Source organism: Aythya ferina (assembly GCF_964211825.1).
Source record: "Aythya ferina genome assembly, chromosome: 11".
NCBI classification, from domain to species: domain Eukaryota; kingdom Metazoa; phylum Chordata; class Aves; order Anseriformes; family Anatidae; genus Aythya; species Aythya ferina.
This window is the reverse complement of record NC_140307.1, coordinates 18,504,017-18,531,960: the sequence shown is the minus strand read 5'-3', so window position 1 is coordinate 18,531,960 and position 27,944 is coordinate 18,504,017. Positions and strand designations below refer to the sequence as shown.

The 27,944-nt window shown below is 34.8% G+C and overlaps 1 protein-coding gene across 2 annotated transcripts in view; it reads right to left on the bottom strand.

Annotated features, from left to right (window-relative positions):
* NEDD4 (NEDD4 E3 ubiquitin protein ligase) overlaps nucleotides 1–27,944 on the bottom strand; it is a 54,632-nt gene that overhangs the window by 3,188 nt on the left and 23,500 nt on the right. For both annotated transcript variants that reach the window (XM_084532009.1, XM_084532008.1), the window contains 22 exons: nucleotides 20,634–20,684; nucleotides 17,835–17,896; nucleotides 16,965–17,067; nucleotides 15,929–16,098; nucleotides 15,262–15,379; nucleotides 14,954–15,121; nucleotides 13,128–13,193; nucleotides 12,374–12,493; nucleotides 11,739–11,945; nucleotides 10,509–10,586; nucleotides 10,181–10,235; nucleotides 10,032–10,090; nucleotides 9,162–9,227; nucleotides 7,508–7,737; nucleotides 6,772–6,893; nucleotides 6,604–6,674; nucleotides 4,913–5,008; nucleotides 3,756–3,829; nucleotides 3,555–3,615; nucleotides 2,926–2,985; nucleotides 2,715–2,822; nucleotides 1,995–2,091 (listed from right to left, as the gene is read on the bottom strand). In XM_084532009.1, coding sequence (XP_084388135.1) covers nucleotides 1,995–2,091; nucleotides 2,715–2,822; nucleotides 2,926–2,985; nucleotides 3,555–3,615; nucleotides 3,756–3,829; nucleotides 4,913–5,008; nucleotides 6,604–6,674; nucleotides 6,772–6,893; nucleotides 7,508–7,737; nucleotides 9,162–9,227; nucleotides 10,032–10,090; nucleotides 10,181–10,235; nucleotides 10,509–10,586; nucleotides 11,739–11,945; nucleotides 12,374–12,493; nucleotides 13,128–13,193; nucleotides 14,954–15,121; nucleotides 15,262–15,379; nucleotides 15,929–16,098; nucleotides 16,965–17,067; nucleotides 17,835–17,896; nucleotides 20,634–20,684 — 2,242 coding nt within the window. The remainder of the gene's footprint in view (nucleotides 1–1,994; nucleotides 2,092–2,714; nucleotides 2,823–2,925; nucleotides 2,986–3,554; nucleotides 3,616–3,755; nucleotides 3,830–4,912; nucleotides 5,009–6,603; nucleotides 6,675–6,771; nucleotides 6,894–7,507; nucleotides 7,738–9,161; nucleotides 9,228–10,031; nucleotides 10,091–10,180; nucleotides 10,236–10,508; nucleotides 10,587–11,738; nucleotides 11,946–12,373; nucleotides 12,494–13,127; nucleotides 13,194–14,953; nucleotides 15,122–15,261; nucleotides 15,380–15,928; nucleotides 16,099–16,964; nucleotides 17,068–17,834; nucleotides 17,897–20,633; nucleotides 20,685–27,944) is intronic.

Below are 27,944 nucleotides of genomic sequence, written 5' to 3'. Positions count from 1 at the left end.
TAAACGACAGACAATACATCCCCAAAGTGGAAATAAAACAAGAGGAGGGGAAAATCCTCCCACTACTATTAGCATACACAAAAAGGCAGGAAATAGCAACCAGTGCACAGAAACTACGCTACATACAAGTTTAGTGAAATAATTTGACAGACACTGAGCACTTCATCCTAAAATATCAAGTGGGATGGATAGATGAGTAGTTGTGGGAATATTTCCAGCTCCATGGTTGTTCAGCACAAAGGGCTGGTTAGAGAAGGCAACGAGAAAGCATGCCCAGAAGAAGGATGAAGTGGAGAAGCAGCTCTATATACCTGGCAATGCATTCTACTATGCAAGATGAAGATGAAACTCCCTTTTAACAGCTACGTGGGAGTAAGCCTGTATTTTAGCTGTCCAACTCATAAACTGAAGGCTGACAAGGCAGAACAGGGGCAAAGACAAGAAATACAAACAAGAAAGCCCCATCTGTTTTGTTCCCTAGATCTCGAATTTCGGTCGATGAGCAGTTTTTCTGAGCAGAAATCCCTCGCTTGGCCACCAGAGGGAGATGTGCCGCTAGGAAGCAAGCCCCACGGAACAGCCCAGACGTGGGGAGCAGGAAAAAAAGTGGCAGCCCGGCAGCAGCAAAAAGCCACGTACCAACACGGAGCGCTGAAGAACCACCTACAGTTCTTCAAATACAAGCAGGTACTGGAAATGTGATTGTGCTCAATACTGGGGTTTAGTGAGGCTGGCATGCTGACCACAGTAAAGCAGAAATAACTGTAAAAGAAAGAAACAAAAAGCACTGTGCAAGACAACTGCTCATCGAATTTTTCATCAGGAGTGAACAGAACTAGAGAAATGCCAGAAAACTGCCTAAGGATATTGCAATCCCTGGGCAGCAGGGAGCTAAGAGCTTCAACAGTTTCTTTCCATACATCTTTCCTTAATTCTACCTCTGGCAGTATTTTTAGATGAATAAAAAAAAAATCCCAGAGGCAGAATTTTGATCAAGTTCCTTTGTGATAAACATGTACTGCAGCTCCAGCAGTACCATAGATCAGGTGCAACAGCAGACACATGGCTCAAGTCCACTGCAGACACTGTCCTTCTCATCGGAACTCACAAGTCATTCACTGATGGAATGGAAAAAAAAGTAAACCAAGTATTTAAGACTGAAATGATGACAGGGTCAAATAGGAAAGGTGAAATAACAGCTGGTATTTGTTCATAATTCTGCTGTTTCATAAACAAATCACCGTCTTGTTTACGAAGAAGGAAATGTTTATTCATTGTTCACTCATTTGCATTCACATTTTAGCCTTAATAAAATAGTCTAGCAGAAAACATAGTAGCTGATGGCAGCTGAAAACAGATTTCCCAGAAGCAAAAACATCCCCACCCTTTGTGGGCTGTTCTATCTGCTTGCCCACAGTCTTACCACAGTGGGCTTTCTGGCTTTGCTATTAAAGTCTACTCCCCACAGCCATCTGCTTATTCCACCCTCCGTATGGTAGGCTCACTACTTCTCTTTTGTCTTTACGTTTAACTCATGTCATTTCAGTAGTCCAATTCACAGTATATCCTTACAAACAATTGTATCTAAGTGTGGCTTGTAGGCAGATAAAAGCAGTTAGTGAACTCAAGAATCTGCAGTTAACTGCTGATGCCAGCACGTCTTTGCACTTTATGCAACAGAATCTTCTGTAAGCTGAATAAGGTGTTAAACAGGGATTTTTGCAGCTCTTTAGAGCTTCAAAATCTAGATTCATTGGAAAAGTCCTATACATTTAAAAACTTTCTGAAAAAGAGAATTAAAATGAAGTATTTCTAGAACATGGGAAATGTGTGTGTGATCTAAGTGAGTCTTCGCTAACTCTTCTTATACCTGTCAGAATACATTAATTTTAAAGCAAAAATTGAAAAAGAAATGTTTAATGTCAAATATTGTGAAAGTATCATTCAGTATCATGTTTTATTAATTAACTGTGAACACAGTCATAAGTACTCACCATACAGCTCAGCAAACCCATTCATAGGTACACGTGATGTGCCAGTAACAAATTGCAGTAATCTTATTCTCTTTTCAGAGTCCATCATTAAGACTGCCTATGTATGATAATAATTACAATTAAAGTTTTAGTTGAGAAGTTTAAATTATGATTTTACACAGAAGATTTTTTCTTTATTTTACATATATATAAGAATATATATATTTAATGACATGTCGTCTACTTCTTTGCCTATTGCTAAATAGCCATTAAGTCAGCAATTTTTAATGTGGCACTAGTAAGAATATGGTTACTCATTTTGCAAGTTGTAAAATACTTCCCTTGAAGATTCAGCCTCTATATTTTTTTAAGTTTCTTGATGTGATGAACTAGCAGCCAAATTCCTGTTTTATCAAACAGAAGACTTTAATGCCTCTTTAGTATAGCAGTGCACAGAAAACTACACAGAAATATTCAACCCCTGACTTTTTTTTTTTTTTTTTTTATAAGTAAGTTATCAGTAGCATGTTATGTTTTTATCGTGCATCTCATGTATGGTTTTCTTACCAACTTTCTCAGGGGTTTTAGTGTACAAATATTTACCTAACTACTAGTGAATCACATGATAGCCTAACATAGAGGAAAGCTGAAAAGCAGAAGCTTTTCAACAGGTTTTCTTGATAAAATAAAAAAAAAAAAAAAAAAAAAAAGAGAGAAGAAAATAAAAGAATTTCATGATACCTTCCAGAACCACTGTATTACTTGATGGTTTACATTGTAGCCATTTTTGTATTTTGTATGTAGTTTCCAATCAGCCACATCCACATCTCCCAGTCCACACATTAACAACTACATAAATAGGAAAAAAATAATAATGATCAAACCAGGGAAAGTGTAAGTCAGTAACATTAACTTCCAGCGTATTTTGTTTTCTTTTCCATGATATACTAACCTCCAGCTCATTTTCATCAAAAATTTTAATCAGATCCTGAGGTATTAGTTCAAAAAAGCCCTAAAAAAGGTGAAGGAAGTTTTTAAAATCAAGTTAACATTTAAACATTTTCGTTTACTAAGAATTATATTTCAGTTGTAGTAAATAGAGTCTAAGCGAAACATCAAATACCAATCTTTGGACACCAGCAGTTCCCTGTGTGATTATAGGACACTTAATTCTGACATATTTCACATTTCTTTACTGTGCTCCACTCAATGGTGAACATGTAACTTTGAATGTCATATATGTAATATTACTTATACAAATATGGATAAGCCAACTAGTTTAATTTAATCCTATTAGTCTGATCTCATTTTTATTTTTTCAGAATTCATTAAATAATTTGTGTTACTGCTAAAGCTGTCAGCCAGGATTGAGAAAGGAGCCAACTTTTCAATATGAATTAAACATCTCAGTAAACATTTACCAAAATTACTTAAGACTGAGAAAATTCAATAATTTCCACTGCCTTTTTTATACCTGTAACAAAGCTATCTATGGGTCTTTAGGATGCCACATTCTAAAAAATTTTTCTTAAGATTATATGCAACAAATTCTAAAAATGCCTTTTGTATTTATAATTATACCTCTTTAAAGGCTGCCATTTGTTTCTGTACTCTGCTCACAAATCTCCACTGTATTACAAGACTGTAAAAAAAAAATTGAACATTTTAAATAAAAACAATTTATACACAAAACAACTTGATTTTGTTACTATAGCCAACACATAACCCCAATTATCAGAGGGGCTATCCAGCAAGATACATTGCACGGTGACCAGTACTTACTGAATATAGTCTCTCTTGTTCTTGTTGGTTACAACTATTTCTGATCCACCACTTTTCAGTTCATGTTGATGGGTCTAAATGTGGTACATAGAATTAGCCTTATGTGAGATACATATGTAACAATTCATGCATTAATATTAGGTAACTTAGGTAACTTTGAATACAGAATTTGAAATCTATGAGAAACAGAACCAGTTTCACAGGTCACGTGAATAAATGGATTTTTTTTTTCCTAATGTATTATTCAGGGATAGCAGACAGGGATACAGTGTGGCAATGTTGATTTTCTTTGACCTGCTTCAGTGACTGGAGCTGCTCTTTAATTTGTACACAGGTTTTCAGTAGTGCTGGCTTCAATAACTGCACATCCAATGACCAGGCCTTTTTTCCAAATTTCCAGGAAAAACACTTACAGAACAGTTCCAGCCATTGCTCCAGTAAATAAGTGAATCTATATTCGTATCAGTTACTGAATGATTCATACCACCAGAACCTCAGTAAACAAATACCTGATTTTCCAATTTATTACAAATGCACTTTTTCATGCTCCTACTTGGGCTGTACTTTAGTTACACAAGACCGCAAAGGCTTAAATCTCTCTGGCACCTGTAAGTTAGAAATACTATAGGTATTTCTATGTGACCTGCATCTTAGGCAGCATTCTACGTAACACTATACTGGTTTATTCCATAGTTATCTTGCACAGCTTAAAATAAACAAACAACCCCCCCCCACACACTATTATTACCTCTGAGGGAAATTTACAACTCTAGTCATTTCCAAAAGGGCACATACTTTCAGTGAATCATGTAAGAACAATCTATCCCCTAGATTAAGTAATGGGTATATGGATATTTTAGTCTTAGTTGCATTCACAGGAACAGCAAGCTACATTTTAATGCAGGTATTAAGAAAAAAGCATAAGCTATTGTTTTTAAGGCTGTGCTTATTTCCAAGTCACGTCACTGCCAGACTAACAAAGCACTGGATGAGCATATGCCAGCTGAAGGAAGAAGCTGAGTAAACAAACCAACATGACTGAATTGTGAATTATTTTTTTAAAGGTGTTCTTAATACCATAAAGATAAAATCAGCTAATTTCACAGGCCAAGTGTTTTGTTTCATTTGTCTGTTCTGCTTAACATAAGCATACTAACCTGTCCAAAAAGTTCTTCATCAACTATAAATCTAAGGTCCAGCTCTGCTGGATCATTTTCAAGAATCCATCTCAGAGAATTGTAATATTCACTATCCTAAAAGAGAAAATTACATGTTTAATGAATGAATACAGAAGATTTATCTGAAGTAGGCACAGCAAAATCAGTTTTTCTTAAATTAAGACCAACTGGATTAAAAAACTTCCGGTCTTTTGCAGACCAAGTGCGATAGTGATTTCATTGTATTTAACTGTCAAAGCCAACAACAACTACTTCTCTACTACAGGGAGAAGAATTGTGTTTCAAGGACCTTGAAAAGCAGATATATCGGAAAGCTTCTAGCAATGAATCCTCAACAGAATAGCGTGTAGCTTAAAATTTGGGGAGAAAATGTGAAATAAGAACATATTTAAATGCATTTTATATATGACAAATATTTTTCAAGAATAAACTATAGAGCAGATTTTCTCCTGTTTCTCTCATTCACTATCGTCAATATTCTCATGGGGACATGACAAACTAGAACATAACATTCCCTTTCCAGATACAGTACTACATCATGGGGTCTGGTCTTTTGCATTAGGAAAAGCTTCTGTTTAAAGAAGCACAGATGTACAGAACAATGATGGGAAACCTTTCAGTGTTTGGTGTCAGGTTTAGTTTTAGAAGAACTATGACAGCCTAACTACTTTGGTGCCAAAAGGTGGCACTAGTATGAATGGTGTTCCAGCATAGGCCTTTGAAGAAGCCTATGAGGTTTACAAACTGATGTAATGCCTAGCTGGTGCCTGAGTATTTATTTTACACGTATTTGAGCTCACAACTTCTACAGCTCTGATGTAGACATTCCTGCTACAGTACAGCTCAAAGAAAAACGGCCAAATAAAAAGAAATTCCGTCAGGATTCAAACTGGATGCACAAGCTAGTAATTCTGAAAAAGACTGCTCAAATTTAAGTATGAGAGGAGTGCTGCCAGTTTGACAATAATTGTATTTAATCATTAATGTCTCAGCCTCAGGAATTGTTGAGAAATATACTTAGTTGGTTCGTTATTAAAGCACAATAACTTGCGCTTCTTAAAAGCACAGTTACTGTAAGCATCAGGAACAAAAAATGGAACAATTAAATACTTGTTTCCTTTACCAGATACTAACTGCTCAAATTTGAGTAACAGTTTAAAGAGACTGAACAGAGAATCACTCTGCCACAGCTGCTCCAGGTAAGAACCATTATCAGGGAAACAAACACATAAAATTTAGCAAAAGGCTGTTTTCCTCTGAAAATAGTATACTGAATTACTAGTAAATATTTTCAACCTCTGGAAGTTTGAGTAATATGTTTTTGTTTAATAATCAAAATACACAAACTAATTTAAAAAACATGGTGGCAACAGGGATCCCTGAGATGTTAGTATTTATATTTAATTCTAAGAATCTTACTGTCAAAAATACATTTAGCAATATCATAAAGTTTAGCATCAAGTTTTCAGTACAGCGTAACTGACTTAGAACAGAGTTTAGGCCTGTCTGTTTTCCACTGAAAGTTTTAATTCCTATGCAACTTAGTTTTATTAAGGCTGTATCCTAAAATTTCCTTGAATTGTGCACTTTCAACTTTCACAATGTCATTAATGATATATAGGAAAAACTTAACATGAAAACCTAACATATGAGATAGGTAAATTACATACCACAGACTCCATATCATGAAGTGTTATTGGTTTTTGTAGCATCATCTTGTAAAACGGACGAATAAAAAAGGCTTTAAAGAAGAACAAATAAATTGAACAGTAGGTAACAAAATTCAAGATGTACACAATATTAATCTAAACATCATATAACATAAAATAAATACTAACCATCCAAAAGTTTGCCATGATAAACAGCCATTCCAGCTACTCGACCTATAAACTTGAAATATGAGAGATGATCTTCATTGCAGAGTCCAGAGTTTGGGTTGATCTGCAGAGTATAGTTATCTCTGAAGTTGAGAGAAGCAGCAGGAAAGAGAAACAAAAACACAAATTTTTGTACTATTAGAATGGTCCCACATTAGAAGATCTGAAAGGTATCATTAATTAAATCAGATATAACTTTTCATGAAGTTAAAGAAAAAAAGTATTTGGATTAGGAAATAACTAACCTAATAATTAACTAATACTCACTGGAAGATTCTGTTAGCTTAGCAGAAGTAAAAGTTTTTAATCACCACAAACTACCTTTGAATGTTAGAGATATATCAAAGAGAAGTGCTTAACTCCGATTAATTTTAAAGGAGTAAAAATAATATTCTCAGCATTATATGTTAAATATTGGCTCTTTTTACTGTAAATAGTGGATGGTTGCAGGTGTACCTTTGTGTATGTAAAGATGACACAGCTTACAGCTGAAAAAAACACTGGTAGTGTTTCCACAATATTCTTCTGACAAGCTAAGAACTAGTTACAGAGTATTTCATTTATTATCAACTAAACCCTCACATGGTTTAGGAGGGAGAAGAAAGGAGGAAAAAAAAAAGTAACTCAATTCTCAAAATACACAGGAGAAACAGAATCGATCTCCTTAACTTAAGTCTTCTGGACCTGCATTACTTACGTAGCTGAATATTCGAACAATCCATAATAAGGATTAAACATTTCCTTAGAGAGAAGGAAGAACCATTCCCTGGCTACTCCTCCATAGTCTAAACCTTTTTCACCATCAAATTCAATCCAGAGTCTTGCTTTAAGGAAATCTGCTCTCTTTACAGCTATAATTCTTCTATAAGAATCCTCAAGGATTGTTGTGCGATGAATTTTCATTTCAAATCTGTTTGGAATATCACTCTAAAAAATAAGAAACAAAAAGCAATAAGAAAACAGAATAATGAGACAAAAAAGTATTCCTACAATATTAAAAGAAAAAACAACCTACTTAGCATTTGAAGTCACAGGAACAAGCCACAAGGTTTCTATTTACTTTCATATACGAAAATGTTTAAACAAAGAAATATCCAAGGAGCTCATAACTTGCTGATGAGCTTTCAGATCAAGCCCCCTATAAACCTGGGATAAAACTTTGCTGAAGTATTAAAACATTACATGAGAACAGAATATATTCTTGATATCACTTGTTTTCAGCCAGTTTACTTCAGCAATTACTTTAGGCAAAATTCAGAAATTCATTAAAATGGAACAAAGTTTCAATGCATTTTGCCAGATTACAAAGATGCAATGGAACTCAATATATTTCAGATTTCACTAGTCATATGTTGCATAGAAATAGTGGATTTTTGAATGCAGAAATGCCCAAATTAGGGAGAAAAAAAGGGAATGCTGCCTTTAAACCTAATGCTTATTTATATCCAAAACTTGCTTGGTCCAAGATACAAACAAAAAATAATTAAGTTGGGGTGATTAGAGTGCATTATGTGACATTTTCTAAACTGCAAAATAATGTACAATACTATATATCAAATTTATAAAGTGGCTGAAATACACAGGTCTTTTTCATCATGTCAGAAAGCAAAAGAATACAAACATCTTATTTTGAGTTGCAAATCAACGTTTCAGAAAAGAACTTCAAAGAATAGTAAAATTAATTTCTAAACCTAAATGTAACTGATTAAAATAGTATTCAATAAGTCAATCTCAATTTAAATCAACTTATTACTTTAATTACCATTTAGATAGTTGTGAATGTTTAAAATGCAATGGTAACGTAAGGTTTACAAACTACACGTGTATTTCTTAAATTGCTACAATTATATTGTAGGCACGAGCTGTCTATCACTTCTCAGATTAGGGTAATAACATTTGAATAGATGGTAAGCTTGTTTTAATTATGAACACAAAAAAAATAAATGTGTATGTAATTACATACAATTTACAGGTCATCTCAAAGTGTGTATGTCTCAGAAAGGCTAGAGACAAATTTTGACTTCCAAAAACTATTATATGCTGTATCAGAGATTTCCCAATTCTTCTGCTGACAGGCTACTTCTAGGCTAACTTTTTAATCTTTTAGAATTTCTGCTTTTCAATTAGATTGCTTTTAGTCTCACGGCTCCATAGTCAAAAACCTCACTGTTAGATTAAACACTAATTGTAACAAGTTGTTGCTTCGTAAGTGTATTTGCAATCAGAAAGTCCTTCTAACATTCTCTAAGCAGGTTAGAGAAATTCAACTTATTTTTACTGTAACCTAAGCTTTCCTATGTGTAGGGGCACACATCTCTTAACCTTCTCCTAGACTGCTGCTGATTACTAACCTGTTTCTTCAATTTCTTTCTGAAGAACTCATATTTCCTCTTATAGTCTCTGGAGTAAGGCACAGCCTTCAAAAAAAAAAAAAAAGTGAAGAAAAAAACCTGAAAAACTGCTTCAGATACTCTAACAATTAATGTAAGAAACCAGTCTATATTTGTAAAACATACAAAATATATTTAAGTTATGAGAAAACAAGAATACATATTTTTACTAAGTATGAAAGGTATTTTCAATGTATCAATCTATGGACAGCTCAAAACATCTGAAATGAAAAGTACTGCTTTTTTCAAAACATTTGTTCTATCAGTTCCACAGAATTTATTCTGTACTTCACTATTAACTGATGTAACTGATTAAAATCATTGATTTGCCTAGATCAAAGTGCCCAAATGTCCGGTGACTTATATAACACATAATCTTTCCTTGCTGTATCATGAGAAACCTGGCTACAAACACCTCTATTTTCCATGGACAGAGAAGATTGTTTACATATGTGGGCTATTAATAAACACAGATATCAGTTGAACACTAAAACCCATCTATAATTATAATGTGTACCATCTTTGCAATTAGTCCTGGTAATTTTGCACTTCAGATTAAGTATCAAGGCTACATAATTATTTTTCCGTTGGAAATTAATTTCATTCTTTTTACAGCCATTTTCTTGTTGAAATGATTTTTATTACTAGCATTTAAAGACCACTTCCACAAAAAGCCTTGTGAACAGTCTTTCAAGAAATAAAAATGCCTTGTTCAAATATCATGGAAGTTTTGTCTTCTAGACCAGGGTACCTGAAAAATGATAAGTGTTTGTTTGGATTCTATTACGTAGTTTTCAAGAGTATGATTAAAGCTATGTAAACAGAACTTACTGGTCCAGTTATTGCCACATTCTGCAGTCGAGGATCCTCCCATTGTGTTTTCTTTGTATCTGCAAGGTATTTCATAATTTGTTACGCTAATTTAGGTAACATTAACTAATAAAATTATGAGTGGTAGGAAAACAGTACATTGTACATACTGTGGTTTATGAAGAATACTCTTCCATCTGTGTGAGTTCTCTCTTCCCAACCTGGCTGTAAAAAGGAGGCACTTTTAATATAAATTTCTAACCATACAGTTTGCATAGAACCCAGGTGATCTGCAGTTGTGGGGATTCCCCCTGTCCCACATTCCCCCTATTCTCAACAGTGGAATTCAAAATTTAGTGTTTTTTTGTTTGTTTGTTTGTTTTGTATGAAAAAAGCAGGCTGCATTTTTTCACGTACAAGTTTTGATAGTACTAGTTTAAACTAAATTGTTATACCTGAAAAACAAGTAAAATGTTTTGAGTAAAATGGCTTACTTACTGGTAATGGCCCTAGATCTACTGGATCTAAGGAAGTTTTTCTCCTCAGATGAGCAGGAATTTTCAGTCTTGGATCTTCCTTTGAAAGCAAAATAACAAGCATGTTAAAACTGTTTTGAGGTTTGTGTTGTTTTAATTTTGTTTTCCTCCTTGTTAATATTAATGTAAAGAACATGCCTATGACCAACAATATAATTCTTGCATATTCTACAGCTAGGCGATTCCCTGGGGATTCTCAGCCTTCTAGTACTTTACAATCATAATCTTTTACTAAAATTTATTCAAATTCTCTCACTTTTCTAAATATCAAAAATTCCCTCACTCAACTCAGTTTTCACGTAATTGAGAAAATTAATCTTTCCAAAGGCTTTCTGGGACATCTTGTGCTTTTATTTTATTTATTTAGTTAGTTAGTTTTTAAATTTTATTTTGTGGTTTGTGTTTTGGGGGGTGGGAGGAAAAATATTTGTATTAAGTGATGTCTTTCCATAATACTGAAAAAATTAACTTTCACTTTGAATCAGTTTCACATATTTCTTTATATTTCCCTTTCACCCAACAGTAATACTGACCTACTTTTCAAATGCTTAAGACAATCTAATAGCACTGACTAGTGGTATGCAGCGCCACTCCGTGGAACCGTAGCTGTACAACACCCTCATCCATATTGCAGCTGCACCTGACCTGCTTCAAGAATTCACAGAAATTTGCATTGTGTGCTATACTGCGTGCGACAGGCTCAAGGTAATGGATTTCTTGCTGGAAGATAAGTTTACAAATCCCATTTCTATGAACAGTGCATATAAGCTATCACAGTTCTACTGCTATAACAGAAATGTCATTTAGGAGATGCATCTGCAAAACTCATTCCCATACACATTTTCCTCCTTCCAAGCTAAACTTTCAAGTGATAATACAGTCTGTAAAATTCATGATGTTCTACTCAGGAAAAGTATTTTAAATGACTTTGCATTTTTGTCACATATGCTCCTTAACAGATACAACACAGCTATTTTGCCTGAATGTGAGATGTCAGCCTCACAACACCATCTTCGCTGACAAGTCACATCCACATTCGTAGTTTTTTTGTTTTGTTTTGTTTTTTAAATAAAAAAAGATGCCAGCAATGAAATCTTGACACTGAAGAAATCCACACAATCGTGCTGAAAGCAGCAAAACTTTGAACTGAAAGGAACTAGAATTTTGGTCCATGAAAATAATTTTCCATTACCCATGTTGTAGTTTTGGTGTTGTGGTCAATAAAGAATGGTCTCCCATTGGGTGCATGTCGAACTTCCCAGCCCTTAGGGAGAAAACCTTGCTCCATTTCAGGCTGCTGATTAGGAGACTGTTGTGGTAAATCACTTGATGTTGCTTGTGGTTGTCTTGCTACAGAAGTACTTTGTGCAGTTGACAACTGACTCGCTTCCACAGCAATCTATGGATAAAAGACAAAAAAAATAAGCCATTTAGGAGCAACGTATTTTTTCTGTTAAGGTACCAATATTTCTTGACTCATGAAAGCAGTTGCATAAAGCAAATGCCAGACAGTACACAGATTTGTTTATCAACAACATTAACTAACAATTACAGATAATGCGACCAGAGATAAAGTCTTCCAGGCTTCTCCAACAGCTACCACACTCCAGAAGGCTTTCCTGGTACATTAACTGTAGAGTGACTTGCTGTAAGTATTACTATTCCTAGCTCTAGTTGCATTCTCTCAGATATTTTATGTGGTGCTTTATCATTTTATGCCTTTCAAATATTTTATTTCAAAGAGATCTCTAAACCTTACTTCTATTATGTAAGGTGTTCAAAAGGTTGCATGAGTGAAAACATTAATAATTAGAATACAGAAAGTACCTGTACAACTGGTTTTATCCAAGTAGTAGTTCTAGAATTGTGATCTATATAGTATGACCTTCCTTTTTCATCTTGTCTTTCTTCCCAGCCTGGGGGTAATCCAGACGAAGTAGGCAGTAACTAAATATTAATGATAACAGAAGAACAATGGTTATGAAAACTATGAAACTGACTATGAAAAGGTTTTCCTCTACTGAACTAAACAAAAAACAAAACAAAACAAAAAAACAACAACAGTAGTCTCATGATTTACTATCAATTGGATAAAATGGAAGAGAAGTACTGAAATCCTTCCTGAAGTATGAAGTGACCGAATCATTTTACTCATTTATTTTTAATTCAAGCTGCTCATCTAAAAGCAGTAAAGGAGTAAAAGAATTCGAGGTTTAGGCATGGCTGATCCAGCCCAGTACTTCTGGCTATGAACTCATTGCAAGTTTGCAGTGTCACCATGAAAACGTAATAGAAGAATGGTGGTACAGCTCTTATTATAAAGCAAGCAATTTTAAAAACAAAATGTCATAGGAGGATGTCTTCCTTCTGCAAATCCAATTCATGCATTAAACTAATGTTAAACTGAAAAATGAAGTTGGAAGAAGGAAGCTTTACCAATGAACTACGATCTTGCTAGACTCTTATAATTGCAATTTGTACAGGACAGCTACCAGAAGGACATTATACATAGCTAAAAAAAAGTTTTACATCCTCCAACTTCTGTGCTACACAAGCCTGTGTTTTTTGGACAATGACATACCACTGGATGTGCAGGTTGCTCTTCAACTCGGTATGTTTGCAGACTACCTCTTCTGCCAGAATGGTTCTTGAAGTATGGGAGAGAAATGACATGAGGTGTTACTGTAACTTTAAGGATGACAGCAGCAAACAGTCAACAAGGAATATCACACTTAAGAATGTTATAGTTTTCATCTCGAACAAAGTGTCTGATTTGTTTTGAAACATCTATTTAACATTTTGTAAACTAATACAACATTACTAGAAATATTAAATTCACAGTGTCTATTGTAACTTCAGAGAAAATTTTTTAAAAAGGTTTGTGAAACTTCTGAAAACAATAGCCATTTTGGCATTTAAAACATTAGTTACTTGCAACTAGTTTTATTACAATTGAATTTACAATATAGAACTTAGTGCATTATCTTGTAGTAGACTAAAGCCTACGATACATCAGAGCCAACACAACTTTACAGAGAGCAGATTAAATCCATAGTAAGATATGAGAGTCTGAGATACCCGCTTTCCAAGAAAGGTGATTCAATTCCTGTAGTTTGCATAGGCACATGCTTTTCTGCCTAGAGGTGTTTTTTTGATCTCATCTGCAACTGTACTTCATCTTGCTCCAGAAGTTCCAAAATTACTTAAAGGTTTATTCCCTATCAATGTACCCTTTTAGGATATTTCAAAGAAAAGGCATGTTTTCAAATTTCTTTTTTGGGGAGTGGGGCAGGTGGTGGAGGTGAGGGGATGCAAGACTGTCAGTTCTAATTGGCTGTTGCAAATAACTTGAACATCTGCTTCGTCCTGTGCTTAAGCTACCCACCAAGCAAGCTGAAGTAATATTTTCCATAAGATTCTGAGTACACATCAAGTCTTGTTGCTCTCGTTTTGCTATTGCCAGAAACACTGGAGACGCCTTTGCACAATCTCACACACACACACAAAAATTACCTTCAATTCATACTAGGAATGGCAATGTGAGCATCACAAAAACTGATGATTTCACCTCTGTAGTCTTTCCTCAATGAACAGTGGTTTTCTTAAGTCATGTATTTATATATATCAGTTTACAAGGCCATTTGTGAGGTTCAAGTTTCACAAGACAGCTGAGCTTATTTAATTGCTTACTGCCACCAAAAAGACAAGTCTCACTCCTTGCTGTATCCTCCTGCTACTTTGCCTTTGCTGGTATAGCATTTATTAGACAACCTAGGGTGCTGTTCCAGCTTGCTAAAACAGCAAAAAAACAGAGTTGGAGAGGAAAAGTGTTTTCTGCTGGTTTAGCCACCTGAATGGACCCACTAGGAGGTCAGACAGGTTTCACAGTTGGAGCAAAGGTTGTAGAACTGTAAGAGTGAGGTCCCCTTTTCACTGCTATGTAGTCCTCAGGTTTACTCAGCCCAGTCATAAAACTCCATTCCAATATTCATAATGAGAAATTAGTTATTTTTAAACTTGTCCTAGGGGAAAAAGTTAACAGTACAGAACTATTCCCCTAGATATCAAGATAATCATACACAGCTTTCTTTATCTGTGCTTTTCAGCAGTAATCAACCCAGCATAATACTAGAATAAGAGGTAGATTTAGAAGCTGAAAAATAGCTGACAAATCTGTTTTAGTTTCAGGCAGAAATTCCTATTCCCTATAAGTGAAGTGGTAAACAATAAAATGGTTGCCTAAATGGGCTTCTATCGTAAAATCACTCTTAATTTCTCAACATCTGTGATAAAATTAAGTATATATTAATTAATACACAGTATTCATGCATCTACTTCTAGCAGTAGTAACGTATTGTGTAAAATATTCTAAACATTTCTATATGAACAACAAGAAAAAGAATTTACCATGTAGGCTGTTGACTGGCCAGTAGCCGAACTTCCAGAGGTAGTAAGTCTGGTATTCAACTCTTCTGCAAGATGAGTCTGTACATCACAATTATTCTGTGGGAGAGGTATTTGAGGGTTCTCATTGCTATACATTGTTGCCTCATCTTCAGTTATGATTTCCCAGCTCTTTAAATAGAAAACAGAGGAAAAAAAACCAAAAACATTTTTAAGAGTAGGTATAAGTTACTGATATTTAAAGCAAGTTTTTTGACTAAAGTTAAAAATCTACCTGCATTTCAGAAATATTCAGAAATATTTGTTTTTACCTCAGGGGAATCTCTGTTGTCTAGATTTTCAGTATCCTCTGATATCTGTCGCCGATGAGTGAATGCATGCTGGGCTTCCAACTGCATGTTACCCATATCTGCAACAGCTACATTGTCCCTATTGGAAAAAAAAAAAAATTATTATATATATATATACACACACACACACACATATATATATATGTATCAGCATACATAGTCATTTCATCTTCCGAAAACGAAAACATACATTATAGTCATTTTGGAAGAAAAAAAGAGAAGCAGTCACGAGCTATACAGATTAATGTAATCTGTTTAAAGAGAAGTATTCATGTTGATAGGAAGCGTAAGTAAAACTAAAGAGCCAGATAGCATTTCAGGTATTGTTTTTGTAATTCATATGCTAAGGGACAAAATCTGGAGGGAAAAAAATAGAAGTTCTTTCCATTACTATGATTATGTCTTACAATTGTGACCAGTTCCAATTTGAGTATCAACTTCCAGAGAGCAGGAAGGGTGCTGTGCAGTTAAATTGACCACTAGTCAATGACCATTACACATCGGCTTGAAGATTAAAATGTCAAAAGGTCTCTACTAATTTTCAAGTTATATATTTTCCAGTTCCCCTTGCTTTCAGTGTAGACTAAAAATTAATATGAGGCTTGAATTTTCAGGACAAAAGGCTTACTGAGCAGTTGGTCTTTTCCACTGTGTTCTCCTGAATTCATGATTGACATAATAGGTCCTGCCGAGGATGTCTTGCCTTTCTTCCCAGCCTGAAGGCAGTGGAGGAGATTCCTGCTGCTGCTGTTGTGGCTGGTTAGCAGCATCCGGTTGGTCCAATATAATCCACCCAGGCTAAGAGGTACAATATTAACAACTTTTAATTAATATTGACAAAGTTGAAAAAAGTATTCCAATTTATTAAGTCAACACTTTTTTAAGGTGAAGTCCTACTATATCTTAGGCTCTTAGTTTTATTGTGTATATTTCTCAAGAAATGAGAGAACAGGTGATGTGTGCAGAAGTCATATTCTTAAAAATCAAATTCCTTAAACACATTAGCATTAGGAGTTCAGGAAAATAAACAGGATTCATGGAATACTGTTTTGTTTTTAAATAGTTTCATACACATGCTGCAACATACTAGTCAGACGAGCATAATACTTTGTAACAGCAGAAGTGATTATGCTAATTAGAGTAATTTAAGGTCTTGAAAAGAGATCCACTGATCTAAACTGGATGTGCTTACTAGAGATTCCAAAGTAAAACAGTTAAGATCAGAAGTATGCCTATAAATGGGAGAAAGGTGAAATTCTAAAACAAGCAAGATGTCAGTGTCTGGCTGGCTACACTTAAATTAAAACAAAAGAACGTTAAACAGCAGTAAAAATATTGGGCATTGATACTGCCATTAATTCTAAAATAAGAAAGGTTACATGGAAATATGGCAACACAGTATCAGAACAAAATCAGAAGTCTAAGGTGTTTTCCTTTTTAGATACACTGACAAACCACTCCTTTATTTAGAAAAGCTGCCATCAAAAAACCTATTTTATGCAGATTTAGAGCAAGATACAAGCAATAGGATTTAACTGGTTTGTTTATAAAAATAATGTTTACAGCTTAGTGATTTCTAACATTCATTTTTATGGTAACTACTCTGACTGTCTGAAGACCAACCATTTGCTAGGTTTCTCAGCAATAAATACATCTTTTCCCACCTCCAATTCTTCGGCCTGTTCTGTGGTTTCTTCTTCAGATCCATTGCTTTTAGGTAGGTAAGTCATTTTTAATCTAAGGTGGCCTTTAACTCTTGACTTATGGCTGCAGGAGAGAAAGAAAAATAACTGTTCTTACTGTGCACTTGTGAAGTTGTTACCTAGGAATAAAATAGCTAAAGAAAACACAGCTGGAGGATTATTCTGAAGCTTCTCAGCACAAAGTTGACTTTCTATAGTTTTTCTTAGAATTCTGTAATGGTACCAAATTTTCAAAGCTTCAAAATACATTCAATCTAAAATCAAAAAATGCAGAATACTTCAGAATTACTATTTCTGCTAACAACGTGGCTGACAAAGATCTACAGATTCCCGTATCTTCTGATCTTATTTCTGAATTGGAAAGCAGTATCTGAAAAATGTTGACAAGCTTTTTATATATTTTTTCTAACAAAGATTGCTATGAGTTCCTCAGATTTAAGGTTAAGAATATATTTTTTTAAAACAAACATGAAGTGTGCAACACTTAACATGGAAGCATTACATATCATTTAAAAATTCCTTGATTCAAATCACAGGACTTCTTAAAAGTGAGAAGCTTTTCAATTTGAGCTTTGTTATTTAAGGTCACATGAAACTATGTGAAACAGGCAAAGAGAGACATCTTTTAAAGGAAAGCAAGAAACAATTTCAAGTTGAAAGAGGATCTAAACAAATGCCTTTTAGTAGAATCACAAATATCTTGCCCCATTGATTTTTAAATTTCATTAATGAAAGCATGAAAACCTCGACAATATTTACGTACATACAAGAACTTATACAATAGCATTTTTTACATATGAAATTAAGAATTTTGAGGTGGTATTTACTAACCTTCTTGGATGAAGAACAAAATCCCTAAATGTATATGGTCTCTCCATACTTGGATTTTCTGTCTGGAATAAGAGAAGTTTTTTTAAAAAAAAATCTGTATCAAACACTTGTTTAGGAAAATTATCAGAAGTTTTTAATGACTTCCTTAAAGGCTGTGTAAGCTTTTACATTTAAAGTATTGGTTCAGTCAAAGTTCTGGCAATCATCAGCTTTAGTCTTCAGAATAAAGATAGATCCCCACTTCAAGAAAAAAATTACCTTCCAATATTTCTAGCCACTGAAGCATTTAGAATTTTTTAGTTTCTAAAGCACAAGATAAAATAACTGTTTAGCCTTAAATTGGTAAATCCTTTCTCAGTTTCCATATTTAAAAGATCCACCATAAATTTTTTTCCTACCTCGGTATTTTCACATATGTTTAATACAGAAGAGATATGAAAAGCTTTAGGACTTGGATGAAAAAAAATCACAGATTAATCCACTCTGAGATCATCTCTGCTCTAATTCATGAAAGTGAAGTTGCTCAACAGAAACAAGCACAGTGGTAAACAGACAATTTTAAAAATACATGTCCCAGGTCAACGTAGAGAAATATGCATGAATGACCATTAACCAAAAATATATTTATTTTTCTGGTTAACGTAACTACTAATAACCTAGCTGCTGTTCTAAAATTCTTACATATTTTTTTTTTTTTTTTTTTTTTTTTTTTTTTTTTTACAATACTGTGTATTGAGGAACATTTGGAAATCTCTTTTCTTGAATCAAAATGGATTTTGTTATTTCAGCTGTTTGTGAATTCTGGGGTATAACTCTAGACTCCTGTTAGTTAATACATTTTAACCATTTCAAAAAGTAATAATAGTTATAATAAGAGGAAATAATAAGAGGAAAAATAATAATAAGAGAAAAAACTGCACTTGCTATATTTGTAGGACTTAAGGAAAAATGTTAGATTAAGGAATTCTTGAAGGCTGAACTGATTTCATAATGGTATTTTCAAAGAATGTCTAATGTGTGTCAATATTTGATTGGAAAGAGGCAAAATATTCCAGAATCTAAGGTTAGCCATTACTAAATTAGAGATTTTAGAATTTTATTTGGAAAAGGCCTGTGTCTTTATCATGAAAGATGTTATGAAATGGAAATTTAACATTATTAAATTTTACTGAATAGCTATTACATTAAACCTCAGAAAAATGCCACCTTGCATTACAGACTTCTTCAGTGTAAACTATTATTAATACTAAGATAAATACTTCCCTGAAATTAAAATGGAACTAAGCTGTCCTTTTTTTCCACTGCTGAACAGAACACACTAAAATACTGTGGAACTACATCAGATGAGAAAAAAGAAAAAACATTGTCGTCTAAATCTAAGTTTTGTAATTACTTTTATGACTTGTCAAAAAGGAAAGTTGCCTTGGATTCAATACTAATTAGTCTTGGATCAATAGAGTTTGGTTTTGGAAAGATTAAATTAATACCTCTTCACTATCTTACCACAGAAATGAGTTATCCTTTTAACATGTCCCTGACTACCAGCTCTTTTGAGTTATGAACAGTTGTGTTTGCATAGTCTCAAGGAAAATGAAACGGGAATCAAAACCACATGCAATGAGTTTGTAACAGACTGATTTTATTTATCTGATAATTTCATTTATCCGATAATTTCATTTATCCAAGATATATTTAGTTATTATGTAAATGAAAGACTGTTTCAAGTAAAACAAAATCACCTTATGCTTGGGTCTATAAAGTACATTAGATTTAGATAGCAAAACCAAGTAATTAAGAACCAGGAAGATAGAAACAAAGCGTAGACAGGGAGAAGTTGACTTTTAAGGAAGGTAAGAAAACAGACATGAAAATATTTAAGCAAGACTCTGTAAATTAGTTTTTGCTTAAAAAAAAAAAAAAAAAAAAAAAAAAAAGATAATGCACTGATATCCCCAGAAGTCTGTGATACTGCTGTCCAGCTTCTTAGTGGGAAGGGAAAGCAGACAGTCCTGTCCAGAGGGGCATTACCATCAGTCTCTCCAAACTACCTGCCCTGAGGGAGAGCAGTTTGTGCGATCTCCCACCCCAGTTACAGCAGGTAGCAGGACAGGTCTTTCACTACTCCTAACACGGCTCTTACCAGATTGAAAAGAGAACATTGCTCTTGGAAAGTTGTTGTTTGTTTGTTTGTTTGTTTTGCTAGAGTTGTTATCCTATCTTTACATCAGCTGCTGATAAAACTGCTACTACTCTAATGTTTTGAAACCTCAAAAGAAAATGATAGGTCTTACTTATTTTGGAGTTCTTGGTGATCTTCCTTGCAAATTAACAATGTGCTTTGCAAAAGGAATGTAAAAACAAACAAACAACAACAACAAAAAACTGTAACAAGCTCTATTTCCCACTTTCCCTCTTGTGTATTTGTTTATGGGAATAAGGAATATTAGAAGTAATTTTGCTTCGAATGTTAAGCAACAAAAGTACTTTAAACAAAGTATTTTAAGAAATGTTGTACTAATTATAATTTCTTGGCTTTTAGACAGTTTAAAACCTTTCATTTTTATTCTTGAAAAAAACAAAAGCATTTTTAACTCTCATAGCAGCAGAAATCCTTATCTAAATACAAGGTAAACTTTTTGATAAATATCAGCTGTAAACACAGCCAGAACAAGAGAATTCAAGCACTTATATCATGAGTAAGGTTTACTTTCTTAGATAACTAAAACAATTGTTTACAAAATCACTTTTTCACAGTCTTAAAACAAAAACGAATGAATAAATAAATAAATAAATACAAACCGGTAACTGATAAAGAGGAATATCCACTTGTCCAAGAAAATCATCTCGAGTCTAGGGAAAATAAAACACAAGGAAAAAGCACAAAAACCTTAAAGTTGTGAAGTATTTAAAAATACTGTTTCAACCCCCTGATAATATAGCAATGTTTTTTAAGAATGTCAAGACACTCTTGAAGCATAGACAAGAACACTTTTTCTGTGTAGAACAAACTCTGATTGAACCAACTCTCAGAGCCTTGGACAGTTCTGTCTTTCTCAAAATAAATGAAGTTTGACAAAGCTGGGGGTAGGGACTTGGATTTTATTTGTTTATTTAGATCATATGGAGTAGTGCTAATGAAACAGAAGAAGAGTTGTTCAGAGTCAGGACTGAGATCCTCGGCATCTTTAACAGAAACATCATTTTAAAGGGCAAAATGTAAAGGCACTTCCACTAGCTATTTCAAGTAAAATAACTGTCTTGTTCTATACTTAAACAACTAAGCATTTCTCACAGAACAATACAATTATTTACGGACCTTCCTCCTAAATTTGTTGCTGTACCATAAGCTTTTATTCTAACTCATCACCCAAGGATTTTGATGGTCTTCTTCCATAACTTTCCATCCCCGGTTTCCGCATCTCATTGAAATCTATTCCCTTTGCTTCAGGACAAAGCTTGCATTTCACCTTTTTGCAAGCATGACTGTATTTTTAAGTTTCAAGACACAAACTCCCATCCAATTCTACCCAATCTTTTTGTCTCATTGACTACATTCTCCATTTGAACATCTGGCTTTAAAGGATATAGGTGTTTCTCCCTTAATCCTTCTAGTACCTCTTTTCTTTAGGTCTGTTGTCCCATGTTTACCCATTTCATCTTTAAATTGTACGTGTATGAGTAGAAACAGTGCCTCTTACCTATATGAGTTACTTGACAATACTAACTTAAAGCCTTAGTTTTTATACCTCCCAAAAAGCACAATATGCAACTGGACTGCAGAGCTTATCATACATATCTCGCATGCCAGAAATCTACAGATACATGCTATAAATTTAACTTAAGGTTATATACGTCTCATATTCAGACGGGGGGGAGAGGAGGGAGAACAACCAAACACAAAGCAGAAGTAAATTGCTTTTCAGTTCACAAACTCGTTGGGTATAGAAAGCTACAACAGGTTTTCATACCAGAGGAGTCTGAAGCTTCCCTGACCTAGTAAAGGAAAATTTTCTGTATTATTACAGACCACAAGCTTCTGGAAAAATATAGCTATCATTTCTGCCTATGAGTTTCTTTTTAAAATGGCACAGCACATACCTTAGACACGTTAAAAGACTTAGTATTTGTAAAGTTCTTGGCAATCCTCAAGTGGAACAAGCCGCTCAAATAAATTACTGGAATGTGGGACAAAAGTCTGCTGCATTTTAGAAAACCGCAGAACATTGTGTTTGTTACCAGCATTATTTTAGTACAGGCTCCTGTTATTCACTTTATTATTCTGCTGTCTCTCCTGCTATTTTTAGTAGAGCTAGCCTTGATAACCAACCTTTAACAGTACTTTCTCCTCCAGCCAGCGAGTAAAATCCTCCAGCGGAGATTTTTGTTGACCTCCAAACTACTAATGCATAGATCAGATAGCAGGAATGCTCTGAAGCAGAGTGCCTCGCTGACTAACTGCCTTCAAAGAAGTGCCAAAGAAGCTTTGAAACAGACATCACACACATTAACAATTAAATGTCAATGGAGTTGAAACTGTTTGGATCTGTTTCGTGAGAGCAGGCATCCCAGTTTCTTTAGGAAAGACAAGTGGGCCAGTTGTTCTTGTCAACTTTTAACTTCTTGACAGCCAGAGAACTCAAACTTTCCGCTTGCCAAACCGTAAGTGCATAAACCTCTATTAATGATATATTACATTAACAAAGAGGCCTTTCATTTTACTGATTCAGTGGTTTAGTCTATAGAAAGTTATTAAAAACATGCAAGGACAGACAGCTGCTATATACAATACATTTGAAGAACTCTAATGCAATGCCAAAGTGAGTGCTCACAGAGTAAAAGCACTGAAAAAGTAATCCAGACACACCTGAAGTCCAAAATTCATTCCTATCTATTTTATAAATATATACACACACACACACACACACCCCTAATAAGCCTTAGCACTTAAGATGCTGGATTTTTTTCCTATCATAAATTGGATACAGATTTTAAACTGCTACCAGACGTGATTATCTGAGTGTCCCAGTGTCATCGTACTGAGTCACACATTAAAGAGCAATACTTAGAACATGACCATGATTTATCAGGTTTGAGCAGTTATCTGAATTTCATGCCTTTCTTAATTGTTGGATTCATCACAGTGCCATGTGAAACAGCTTTTGTACAAGACCATGGTGTTGAAATAACATTTTCTCTACCAACTTTTGTGATTACGTTTTTCTTGGTATTAGTGCATGAAGCATATTCCCACTCTTTTCCTGAGCAAACAGACAACTAGTTGTACATGTTGGTCTTCACACACAAATCTACAGCTGTATGGGAAAAGGAGAAAATACACAGCTTTTATTATACAGAATATAAAGTGTCAATTCAAACTGAAAAAACAAACAGTGATCCAGACTATCGCTGCTTAAGAAAACAAGAGCTCAATAGATCCCTTATAAAACCAACATTCTTCTTGCTTAAACACTCAAACATCAATGTTAGTTACAAGCTTGATGAGAATGAAAAAACACTGAAAATAAAAACAAACTTCCCCAAGCTACACTAGCAACTTCAAGTATTTTTCTTTTCATGCTGCCTGCCCTGACTGTATTATTTAGCTATCTTGAACTCTAAATAAACAGAATTGAGCTTTTTTTTTTTTTTTTTTGTACAACACACAACTCATCACAGGAAAATAGGCATCTCAAATGAGCAAACTGAATGATCATGCTAAGATCTCACCAAGTTCATGGATTCTAAAAGCAATGTTTTCCCTATCTTGCAAAGCTGTAACTACCTTACTGCCCAGAATTCATTAAAGTCCCAATCTCCTGTACCTGTATTTTTATGGGGCAGAGGTAGATGGTGAGGAGAGATTTTTTTTCTCCACAAAATGCAGGCATCTCTTTTTAACTGGCCTTTATGATCAAATACAAGTTGCCAGTTACTGAGGTATAAGAACCCACTGGCATTTTCAAAGAAGAGATAACAGCTAGTGTTAGATAGATGGTTATTACACAACGTGTGTTTCTGCAGGACCTTCAGCCCCACTGGCTGCTTCCAGAGAAAGGTGTCAGCATAACATGCCTCAGCAGTTTTACCATCTGTTTAACAGACAGCATTTAGAAATGACATGAGTTATTTTCACTAATTCTCCCTCGCCTTTAAAGATATTTTCAGAGAATTCCTGCTCCACAAAGACCAGAGCAAAAATATCATGTTTCTCCATTTATAGTTTATACTTCTTATACAGCACAAGTACTCTATAGGTAGATTCCTTGAAAGTTCCTATTTAGCCTACAGGTATTTTAACACACCATTCATACTACTCCGTTCAGCGTTTGCTACTTGAAGAACCTGGGCTTACATAGTCATTAACAAAGTAATTCAAGATAGGTTTGGGTGGTTTTTTGGTGTATGAGAACTCATTTTCACATGGGTCACAGGAAGATAATTTGATGTCTAATATAACCGAAGCATACTTAAGCACAACATAAACAAAGAACAAGTCAAAACCTAGTGAAGGGTGTGTTTTATTCATCAGGAATTTGAGTTGGTTTTATGGAAAGATGTGCCAAATAAGCTACTATATAGAAAAGCAGGAATATTACAGTTTATAACTGTCAAGAGCAAATCCAAATTTGCCCTTCTGTATTCAAGCAGCTAACACTTTAAATAAGCATTAAAAAAAAATCAGAAAACAGTACCAAATATTTGATAAGTTACTACTTTGACAAGCTGCTTCTCATATCAAGTCAACTTTATAATAGTATAAAAAACATAAAACTTTTGCATCTATTTGTGGGAGATTCTGTGCCAAGCCTTATGACTTCAATTAAAGGTTGAGAAAAACACTTGTAGTGACAATTAAAGGTGCACTTTTACCTGCACTAATTAACAACATAAAGGTTAAAACACTTAAAACTGTAAAAACCTATCAAACATTTAAATGCACATGTGATTTTCTTCCTGGTTTGATCTGTTTCTTATTTCAAATGTCACAGATGTTAATCACACTGGCTAATAAATACACTCGTACACTCAATACACACAGTACACTTTTTGTTATTCAGCGCAAGAAACATAATAAAACAAAATAAAATTGGGGGGGGGGCCTCTCCCAAGCCTAAATCTACTGCTGCCAACCCCTAAACATAGTCCTCAGATGACCTGGCAACAGCAGCATTTACTGTTTGTCTTAAGCTGTGCTATGCTCAAATTAATAAATCCCATCAGGCCTGAACTGTCCTGCCCAAACTGACCTTGGATGCCTCAACCTCTATGACACAAACAACCCACCTGCAATCATTTCTACAACAAGAGCAGTGTAACAATTTACTTCAGATCAGCTCAACAGTTCTTATGAAAGCTACTTGACACTTCCCACATGAGATAGTTTTCAGAGGCCTATAATTTGCAGATGTTACCCACTTTGGATATATTCTTTCTATTTAAGTATTTGTTATTCCTAGTAAGTTTAATTTGGAACAACAGCAAACACAACAAATAGCTAAGGCAGAAACTAAAAAAAAAACAGTAAGCACTGTTCTAAGTTCTGGAAACCTCGCTGGGAAGCCGTGCTTTCATGTTACTGAATGCAGCCTTCTCCCTTATGCCACGAAAATCAGGCTGCCAGAGAAGCCATGCAGGTCTAGAACTCAGTTCTGCTTCCTCCCACATTCCTCTGCTTGAGTTGCCATAGTGTCCCATTTGCATTTTAATATGCCTTATCCTCAATGACTCCAGTTAAAGCTTGAATATCATTTCAGCCAGGAACTTGCTGATGTCCTCCTTAAATTCTGTTTGCTTGTGCTCCAGTCAATACAGCCCAAAGCAGCCCTGGGTCTTAAATGATAATTGCATCCATCTGCAGACTTGCAGTTTACCTTGAACTGCCACAATGCAACGAGAGCGAGTGATCTCTTAAAATGTGGACGATTACGGATCCATAAAACAGCACTGAAATAAGCTACAAACATTTTGCTGGCTGCATTCCCAAAGCAGTGCGTTCTGTTCGTCACAAGGAGCAAGGAAGAAAGTTCATTTGAAACAGACACTTAGCAGAAATGCAGGGCAGTCCCCTTCAGACAAGGGTAAAAGGCAAGTTGTAAGCTACTGACTCGCTTGAAAATGCCAGTCAGCTTCACTTGCTTGCTCAGTCTGTGAAATTCATTCACTTACAGAACACAAGGAAAAAAAAACGTGTTGGAACACAGAAGAAAACTCTCAGCCCAGGCTGATGCGAGAACTTTAAAGAGCATTTCTACCATTTGATCCTAGGCGTCTGCAAGGGCTGGGCGGGCACCAAAGAACCCAGGAGTCTGATTAATGTTACGTAGCCTTGTATCCTCACCCTAGCAATGGCCAAGAACAGATGCTAAAGGAAATAAGAGCAGCATGTAAGAGTAGTACTTCCCCCAATATATCCTCCAGGTTCAAGTAGTTCATCAGGGATGTTTTCTATATCAAGAAAGCAATATATTTTGATGGACCTTCCTTCACTTGAAATCCGTTTCTTTTTCGATACCCATAACTTCTTGCAAAAGCAACTCAGAGAATATATTTATGATACAAGAGTAAATTCCCTGTTAATGTTCACCTCCCCTGAACTATAACTTTACTAAACACCCTTTACATCATTTCTCCCCTCCCTCCTCCAAGCTGAAAAGCTGTTGGTCTTAGTCTCCTCACAGAAAACTTACACCAATCTTGTGACCTGTATTTTTCTAGTAGCTAGACATGCTTTCTCAAAGAGGATGACCTGAAACTTGTATATCATATGTGGATTTGTTCGACTCCATAATGGTGTTTTTCATTTTGTTCCTTTATTCCTTTCCTAATAAAAATGAACATTCAATTTGCCTTTAAGCTGTCAAGAAGACTTGAGTTGATATTTTCAGGGAGTCATTCACCACGACATAAAATACTTCCTGACCAGTATGAGAGACCATTACTGTGCATGCATCATTAGCTATTTTCCCTGTGTGCATTACTTGGCATTTATCAACACTGATTTTCAAATCATCCACTCTGTCTAGTTGCTCACTACCATAATTCTTATTTTTTTTGTAATTTCAGAGCTGACAATTTAATTCTCACTTCTGTTTCTTATCTTTCAATTACCTGTTACCAGTGAGGAAGCATTTTCTACACTTACGCCTTGAGACTATTTTTCAGAACTTCTACTAAGGGTTCTCGGCAAATATTTTGAGAATTTAAGTGTCCTGTATTAATCAGATCACTCATTTTCTTATGTTGCTGGGTAGTTTTATCTGTGAGACGTAGCTTCCTTTTATGAAAGCCAAGCTCGTTCTCCCTTCCCTGTAAACAAAAAATCCTGTCACACCTAATGAGCCTATTCTCTATATTCTTCCTTCCAGACTGGCACATTGTAATATGCTTGTAATTCCCTTCATTTCCCTTTCAGTCACTTAAAAACACTGGCCACCCTCCTTCAGTAAGACAACCTAATAGATCAAAAAATATCATCGTTAGTATTTTAATAATTTTCTAGTTCACCTTCTTGACAATTCTTTGACGAATACCTGCAGGTACAGTTCGCTTTGTTGTCTGATGCCATAATGCTTACAGAGACTGATTTCTACATCACATTTTCCAATAAATATTGGGTTAAAAACATGTGTTGTGGTTTCAATTTCTCACAAAAAGTGAAAGTGATGTACCACTAAACATCGACATCAAAACATAGCATTGATCACAGTCTCGTATCTGAAAGCCTCAGTTATTTAGCTAGTCAGCATTGAAGGGAAAAATGTCTCTGTCTTCCCTTGGGAGCAAAGTTTTACTTTATAACACACTCTTTATTTTCAGTAAGCCTTAGAGACAGTAACTATAGCTTATGGCTATATTAAAGAAGCCACACTATGAATTTTTCCCCACTCTTGTGGTAGATCAAAAGGACATGAATCAACCTGAAGACTGGGTAATTAAAAATTTATATAGCTGTTTCAGGAGCTCTGCTCCACATGGTTTTGTGGTTTTAGTCTTCCCTTTGGTTGGCATATGAGAAACCTACCCCAACTCAGTTCAATTGCAGACTATAAACAGAATGAGGTTAATTATAATTTGTGCAGAGCACAAACAAAAAAAAATCCTTTTTAATAT